Genomic DNA, 8,304 nt, shown 5'->3' with positions numbered 1-8,304 from the left:
CTCCTTGTTGGCAGAAAAATGACTCCGTACACACATGGGTTGTACTGGAAATTTCCCTTCCTCGCTGCAACCACGCTGGAAGGTCTCACCCCTTCGCCCAGGGAGACCCTGGCCCCCCCACAGATTTGGAGTTTGCCTACAAGGCTCTGCCCATCCCGGTTTGATTGCAGAGCTGGGACTGAGAATCCCCAACCCTGTCGTCACCCCGTTTGCCCCCCGGCTAGTCGCAGCCCTGCTGGCAGCGGGGCTGGTTCGCAGCGTTGCTTGAGGCCTCATTTCCTGGAAACAAGAATTGTGAAGGCAGGAAATTTTCCAGCTCACTCTACTTATGTATTCAAATGGAGATGAAAACCTAGCAGGATTTTCAGGTAGCCCTGTGTTTCCTTTTCATTTCTGTTATCTTTTACTCTGTCTTGCTGTAAAACTAGCAAAACCCTGGGCGGTCCTCGCCTCAGCTTCCCGGCGCCCTCCCTTTCCCTCTTCCTGTCCTTTTTGAAGCCATGAGCATCTCCCGATTTTCTCCACGCAGGAGCCACCATCTGTGACATCTAGCAGCGCACCCGAAGCCGAGTGCTTGCTGTTCTTGTCGAGTGAGAGCCCAACTGGGACGCAGATGTTGAGCCTTGTTTCCCACAATCCAGTGGCTTTTGGACATTTTTCCAAGAGATTTGTTCCATTCTCTCTTCTTGCTCAAGTTCCCTTTAACTACCAACTCGACCTAGCATGTCTTTTACGCAAACAGCAATTTCCTTTTGAAGCTCTCAGTGAAGGCCGTGTTTGTCACTTAGTGCTCTGGGAGAAATTTGGATAAATTGGACCGGAGACAAAAATCTCCCTGTTCCCTCTCCCAGGAAAGTATCAGATTCCTGCATTTCATGTGCCTTTCTGCTGGGAGAAGAAGCTCAGTAACAGTGGTGGTATCATCAGGCTGTCCCTTCGCGTTGATTGATGTTGATCAACCTTCACGTTGATGTGGTTGAGCATCAACCACATCCAATTCACTCGTTAAAATGACTGGTTGCCATCGTTAATGGGTTCCAGCTGGAGACTCAGGTGGGTGTCCATGTGGTCCTCCCCCTGCTAAGGCATCATCATTCATAGCAAAGGGTACACAGGACAAGTACAGCGCTCGGGGCCACTGCCTGTGACAGTAACGCTGTCCTGATGGTTAGAGTCCTTGTTCGGACTCGGCTCCGTGTTGTGTCGCGGTGCTGCCGCTGCAGGGCTGCGGGAATGCGAAGCTCCAAAGAGGGAGCAGAGGGGTTTGCGTGTCATATCCCAGTTTGGCCTCGCAGAACCTGCAGGCGGAGGCACAAACAGGTCTCTGCATACCCGGAGCGCTCCGCAGGGAACCGCATGTTAACCGAGAGCCACCAAACACACGCGGCGCCTTGCGTGGGCTCCAGGGGCAAGTGCTGTTCCACAGCCGCATGCCACGGCTGTCTTCCTCTGCCGGCACTGGGGCAACTGGGAAGAAATTGACTGTGGGCTGGGGTGACGGGCGCGTGCCCCAGCCACGTGGAAGGGACCACGGTGCCGTCGTCTCTTCCTATCTGCCAGTGTCTCTGCAGGGGCGGTGGATTTCTAAGCCGTATTCCTCCAAGGGAACGATGAAGTTATTTCTGGCTTTGACCAAAGTTTTCTCTTCTGAGCGTCCCCATCTGCGCTCCCCACCGGGCCGTGACCGCTCCGCCAGCCCGTTTTCAGCAGGTACTGATAGCTGTGATGTGCCAGGAGCCCTTGGAGGCTCGCCCGCGCGTTTTGTGAGCCCTGTTGCCATGATACTGAACGCGGAGCAGATGTTTATTTCAACAGAGATGGCTTTGATTCCTTTTCAACTTTTCTCCCGAGCTGCCATCGTGTGTGAATACTTCTTCCCAGGAGCCAAGCGCTGTCAGGGTCCAACAGGCAGGCGCTGTCGCTGCAGCCAGCGCGCAGGGGAGCGGGGTTGAGCGGCATGTGGCAGAGCGGCACAAAGCAAGCTGGTGGCCCTGGCCGCTCAGGAGGGATGGCTGCGGCTTTGGGGAGACTGGTGGAAAATGTGTGGGTGTGTGCGTCTATGCACAGGCAGTGTTTGTGTGCACATACGTGTGTTTGCGCGGCTTCGTTTCAGTGCTGAAAGCCCGGCAAGGCTGGGGAAAAGCTATCTCCTGCTCCCAGCTGGTGCTCCCAGCACTTCGTTTCTCTCTTTCCTCCCAGTTGCCTTCAGGAAATGGTCGCTGCCTCGCTGCGGACTCGGACCAGCGTGGCTGGGGGCTGAGCGGGTGAGACCATCCTTTTCTTCTTCAGGGCATGAGAAGCCAGGCGCCAAAAAACATTGAGGATGTGGTAGAAAAGGTAAGGAGATGCCTTTCTTTAGGACAGTAATTCCAGGTGAGAACTACTGACAAGAGACACCACTTCTTCCACAATGTATTTTTCTCCCGTTTCCTTTCCCCTTTCATTTCCTCCCTAGTTTTCCCATTGGAATCTTTTAAAAAATGATCTCTCTTTTTTTTTTTTTTCTCTTTTCTCTCTCTCTCCTTTAATCCTCCTTGTCTCTTTCTTTCTCCCCGCCCTTTCCTCGGCGCAGGCACCAGCGGGTAGTGGGAGCAGCCTGACCCCGCGCCCACCCTGCCCGCAGCCCTGCCGGGGCCGACAGCCTCGCGCCCCTTTGCCGTGGGTGCTTTGTGAGTCCAGGAGTTCCACCAAAACCAGCTTCTCCTTGCTGTTCCCTTATATAGGAATGTTTTCAATTCTATAAATACCGTATGCATTTTACTAAAAAAAAATAAAATAAATATATAATAAATAAATGGTTGTCCGAGCTCTGCAAAGACGCTGCGCTGATGGGGGTGGTGTTTTGTTTGCCCACTGGTAGGGCCTCTCACTCACTTCCTTCGCCCCTTCCACTGTTGTGGCCAAACTATTTTTGGTATGCCAAGAGCGCAAGCTTTACTGAAATTTTGGTTTCCTGCTAAGGGGGAAATTAGAGCAGGGAAGAGTTATTTAAAAGAATAAAATCTATTTGCGAGCAGGGAGGAGGGTATATGAGAACATTAATTTGCGAAGATCAGTGTTCTGTGATGTTAAACTGTTGAATTGGATATAATTACCTATAAATATATATATGTGTGTGTATGGTTTATTTTACAGATGGAAGTGTAAGTAGAGTATATTTGTAATGAAGAGGTCAGAAACACAACACTAACCCCATCTCACTTATGTTGCAATATTGGAAGCACAGGACCATCCCACAGAAGACTGGCTTCTTCAAGCCACATACTAGATTGAAATAAAATGTTCACAGCTACAAGGATCGTTTTGTGACAAAGGTGGGAAGTTTGCCCTTGAACTTGTGAACAGTCCGTTCAATTTATCGTAATCCTTAGTCACGTAGTGACTCACCGTTCACCACACTGGTACAATGCACATGCGCTATTAGCTTAGTATCTGTGTAAATACAACTTACTGGGGTTTTCTTTTCCCTGTTATGGAAAACTAAAGGTTATGTTAAGGAAGAACTCCCAGAAAAGAAATGAAACTGTGCTACAGACTCATCTAGTGCCATGGGGTACCAAGTCTACCTGTCCTGTTAGGTAGCTTTGCCTACCATGGCAGGACAGTTCCTCCCAGCTCGGCTGGGCACCATTTAGGTGGTCAACATGGGAACGGGCCGGTCACGCCAGAGCAAAGCCCGTCTGCCACGGTAGCTCATCTCTGGCTGGAGCCAGTGGCGGGGGCTTAGGGAAGCGCCCGAGAAGAGACTAAGCAAGGGCAGTGCTCGCACTTGCCCGCAGGGATTTGCAGCTCACGTACTTCCTCAACCAGAGGTGCTAGTTTTATAAATAGTATTTCCCAATGTTGTTTTGGTTTTTTTTTTCCTCTTCCATTTAATTGTCCAGTCACTTTTGGCCTGTAGCAAGGAGTTCGCCAGCTTAACTATACCCTGCGTGAAGAAGTGCCTACTTTTGTTTGTTTTGAACTTGGCACCTGCTTGTTTGATTTAATGAGCCTTGGTCCTTGCATTGAAGATGGTGAACCAGCATCCCTCACCCACCTTTTCCATCCTAGGCATTTACCTCAGCCTGATTATTTTCCTTTAAAAATGCAGGAAGCGTCAATTAAAAAAATACTTCAGCCATTTCTAAGAAGACTGCAGGAAGATATGTCATTTTGCCCTGCTGAAAAACATCATTTTGCCCCTTTGCTTTTGAAGGAGGATGTGGAATGCCATCATCCTTGTGTCAAGGATGTGCCATTGCTGTCTCCTGGAGAAAATGGAGTTGGCCACATTATGTGAAAATCTCCATTTGTGAACACTTATTGACACTGGCAGATGTTGGCAGCTGAATTCTCTAAATAATCCATTTGTGCTCCTTGCACCCACTGTCCCACAGAATGACAGAGCTGGTTCCTCTGGGGGAACCCAGAGCTGGAGAAGGCTTTGGTCAGCCAGTTCTCCCGGTGGCGTGGGGCTGCTGTCAGCGTGCTGGGAACAAGGGGAACCTCCGCTTTATGTCCTGGCCCTCATCTGTGCACACCCAGGCTGCAGGAGGCTGGAAACAGCCATGCCGGGTCGCAGAGCCAACAGGGGAGGTGGGCTGCTGCAGGAGCTGGGGAATGAGAGGTGGCAAAGGGGATGGATATCCTGATGGATACAGGGCATGGGAAGGACAGCGCTGGGCAGAAGCGGATGTACTGTGGCACTGTTTCTAGTCCAGCTGTGAGGCTTTATCATTTTAAATGATTAACTGGGTAGAGAAATATCAAAGTTGTAATATGGGATTGACAAGAGCGACAGCAGTTTCTAGCGGCGGTGCTGGAAATTCTGCAGCTGCCGAAAAAGTCACCTCTAAGACAAAGTGATTTCCCTAATGCCCATGAATCAGCGATTGATTTAGGTTGAACGGAGAAATTATAGCCTTCCAAAACCCTTTTCATTCTTCCTTTTACATCTCTGGTGTTCTCATTAACAAAATAAATATGCAGCCCAATCCCAGTCGACTTTTAACCTCCACAACATCTTTGACAAGGGGTTTCAAGTGCAAGAACTTGAACAGCATTGAATTTTACCGGTTTGGGATGCCGCATTCCACTTTCATGTGATGACCCACTGGATATGCTGCTCGTATTGACAGAAAAGCGCAAGAAGAAGAATTGTGGATCATCCCCAAGAGCCCAAGCCAGCACCGCACCGGCTGGCTGAACTGTGCAAAGGCACTAGCGGGTTTAAAGTACCCATCTCCCCCCGATACACGGGAACCAGGCAGCGCATTTCCCAGATGGATGTGTGAACCCGGTGGGGTCTTTCCTAATGGTGAGTTTGGATCAGCTCTGCTGGAACCAGATCAGACACCCGCTCCCTCCCTCACCCCAGCAAACCACTGTGAGGAGTCCCTGGAGTCTGCAAGCTGTAAGATGCCGTATTTTTCTATTTAGCAGTGTAAGTAATCACATTTTATTCATTTATGTTTGGAAGTTTGAGAGAAATTTCTGCCACTTTTCGTGGTAGGTCTAAACCAGCTAACGTGATGCGGGCACTCGCAAAGAGCCCAGTGTTTTTACTAGCTCCCTGCAGTCTTCTGATGTAAAAATAATTATATTTTCACACCAGCAACACAAAAATAGTAGTTAAACACGGGAAACAGTAGATCTGACTTGGGTCACATCGCTACTGCGAGGCCCCATGAGCTGTTCTAAGTGAATTATAGACCCAGTTTAAGTCTTGGAAAACAGCACCAAGTGGTATTTACGGAGCGGGCTGGGAGGTGGCAGGGAAGGTCTTTCATAGGGCAATATCAGCAACTGACCATCTGACTTTCTTAATGCACAAATTAGAACTTGCTAATTACAGAGTGGCATACAATATTACAGCTCTTTTCTTAGATGTTATGGTGCCAGCCTACCTCTCTTCACAGCCCGGCTCGATGATTCAGTCATTACGTGACTGGCTGATTACTTTAAGATTCCCTGACAGATTTTTCCTCCCTGGCTTTGCTCTCATATCATCCCAGCGCTGTCTGAGCCAGGATAGCAGAAACAAACGTTGCTTTTTTGCTGAACATTTTGCTTAGCGTTGTCACTGCAGTTCTCTTGGCCAATCTGCCATGGGTGGGAGATAACTACAGATTTAATCACTGGGGAGAATACCTTGTCACATGCATAGCAATTGTCCTGCTCTTATTATTTAAATAAATCTGGTAGAGTCCATGCCGCATGCAAGTCAGAAATGCATAAAAAGGCCAAAAATCTCAGTATACGGCCCCAAAACAGGAAGTGTGGATTGGCAATTAGTACTCTCTGGTACAAAGTAAACAGGTGCCTTCAAGAGGAAATATGTGAGGGTGAGTATAAAATTCAGACAAGGCTGAGATAACCACTTAGTGGCATTGTGGGGAGAAAACTCCGGGTAAAGAATGGATAGAAAAAGAAGAGCAGAGCCTCAGAGCCAGAAAGGGCACACAGGGGTGGTAATGTATTAGCAGTGTGAAACAAAAATCCTCGTATTTCATTTGTCAGGATTTTTTTCAGGGATCATGTTCTAAAGATCATTAAAAGGTAAGAGGAGAAGTGATTTAAGTCTGTTTGAGCAGAACAAACCAGGCAGGATTCAGAAGTTCCATGAGTGGATGTTCATTCATTTATTTACTGAACCACTGCACACAACTAAGAAAGCTTTTTGTCAGCAGAAATCTCTCTTTCTTCCCAAACGTTTATTAATCAAAAACATTTTTAAATTTAAGTATACAGTATAAACTTTCAGAAAATACTTACCTTAAATATTCCACCCATTAAAATGATCTCCTTATAGGCTGCTAGGTAACTCGGATGTATAACTATCACGTAGAAGACTTTTAAAGCCATGTTATTTTTTAAAAGGTGGAGAAGAAAGTAAATATTTTAATAACGGGAAAGGCTTAACAAACTGGCAAGTCGGAAAAAAAAAAAATATTCCAGCATGAGCCACCAGTCTGTCCTTAACTAACATCACTGTGAGTTTGTTTTTTGGTACAAACCACAGCGAGTTAAGGATGGAAAGACTGCCTAACTTTGAAATTCTTGGCTTTCTCCTGCTTTAGCACAACCTTACCTTAAACAGAGGTGTTTTGTGTTCCTTGCCACTGGGCAGTATTTCTCCGAGTGCTAAGGGAGGGAGACCGCCTTCCGTCACATCCTTTCCGAAGGGACCCACCCTCTGAACAGGGTAGCTCCGATATGGCCAACAATCCAACATCTCCAGCCTACCTTAACGTTTTCTTGACTTTTAGACCCATAAACCTGTGAATTTGAGAGAAGTCCCTGCATACCCATGAGGGTACTTGTGGCGTGTCCATGTGATCTCTACATTCTTGCTCAGAAGGGTGAGGGGAAGACCAGTGTGATAAAAGATGTAATTTTTCGCTTTAGCCGGCAAAATTGTCGTGTACAAGAATGTGAATCACACACACGAATAGGTGACTCATGTATGAATGGGAAAAATGTCACCCAAAACCACCGTTATTTTCTCTTCCCCAGGCTCCGGCAGAATGTGAGGGGCAGCGGGGAGGAAGGTGGCAGTGAGGGACTGCAGTGTGGCGCAGGGGGGTCCCCTGGCAGCTGGGGCAGGGCTGGCGGGGAGCTGGCCCGGGGTGGTGGTGGGGGAATCCTCCAACCACCCAAAACTGGGGGTGAACCCCCAATGACCGCATCGGACGTGTCCCACGCTACCTTTGCCAAGACTGGCTGCCGGGAGTGTCCCGAGAGGAGAAGGTACCCCCTCTTTGTGTCGCAAAAGCAAGTAAAAACCCATAAAATAGCCACTCAGTTATTTGCAACGATGTGCCTCTGGAGTGTGGTGGTGACTGCATGTTTGGGGGGACGGGGAGCTGAGGTTGTGTGTCTGGGGCTACAGGCACTCTGACAGTGTGTTTGGGGGGGACAGGGCCCTGTCACAGCCTGCATGAGGGGGACATGCATGAGGGCCTGAGGGGGACAGGACCCTGTCACAGCCATCCTGAGGGGGACAAGGCCCTGTCACAACTGGCCTGAGGGGGACAGGACCCCGTGATGGCCTGCCTGAGGGGGATAGGGCCCTGTAACAGCCGGCCTGAGTGGGACAGGACCCTGTCAAGACCTGCATGAGAGGGACAGGCACGAGGGCCTGAGGGGGGACAGGGCCCTGTCACAACCAGCCTGAGGGGGACAGGACCCTATGATGGCTGTCCTGAGGGAGACAGGGCCCTGTCACAGCTGGCCTGAGGGGGATAGGGCCCTGTCACGGCCTGCCTGAGAGGGACAGGACCCTACGATGGCTGTCCTGAAGGCGGCAGGGCCCTGTCACAG

At 49.3% G+C, this 8,304-nt stretch overlaps 1 protein-coding gene across 1 annotated transcript in view; it reads left to right on the top strand.

The window, feature by feature from the left end:
- Window positions 1-7,660: 7,660 nt before the first annotated feature.
- STK26 (serine/threonine protein kinase 26) overlaps window positions 7,661-8,304 on the top strand; it is a 34,978-nt gene continuing 34,334 nt past the window's right edge. Inside the window, exon 1 of the mRNA XM_009881799.1 lies at window positions 7,661-7,759. Coding sequence (XP_009880101.1) covers window positions 7,661-7,759 — 99 coding nt within the window. The remainder of the gene's footprint in view (window positions 7,760-8,304) is intronic.

The sequence above is a fragment of the Charadrius vociferus genome, unplaced genomic scaffold (genome assembly GCF_000708025.1).
Source record: "Charadrius vociferus isolate BGI_N301 unplaced genomic scaffold, ASM70802v2 scaffold472, whole genome shotgun sequence".
Classification (NCBI taxonomy): domain Eukaryota; kingdom Metazoa; phylum Chordata; class Aves; order Charadriiformes; family Charadriidae; genus Charadrius; species Charadrius vociferus.
Note: the sequence above shows the minus strand (reverse complement) of the source record. Positions and strands in the feature narration are given on the sequence as shown.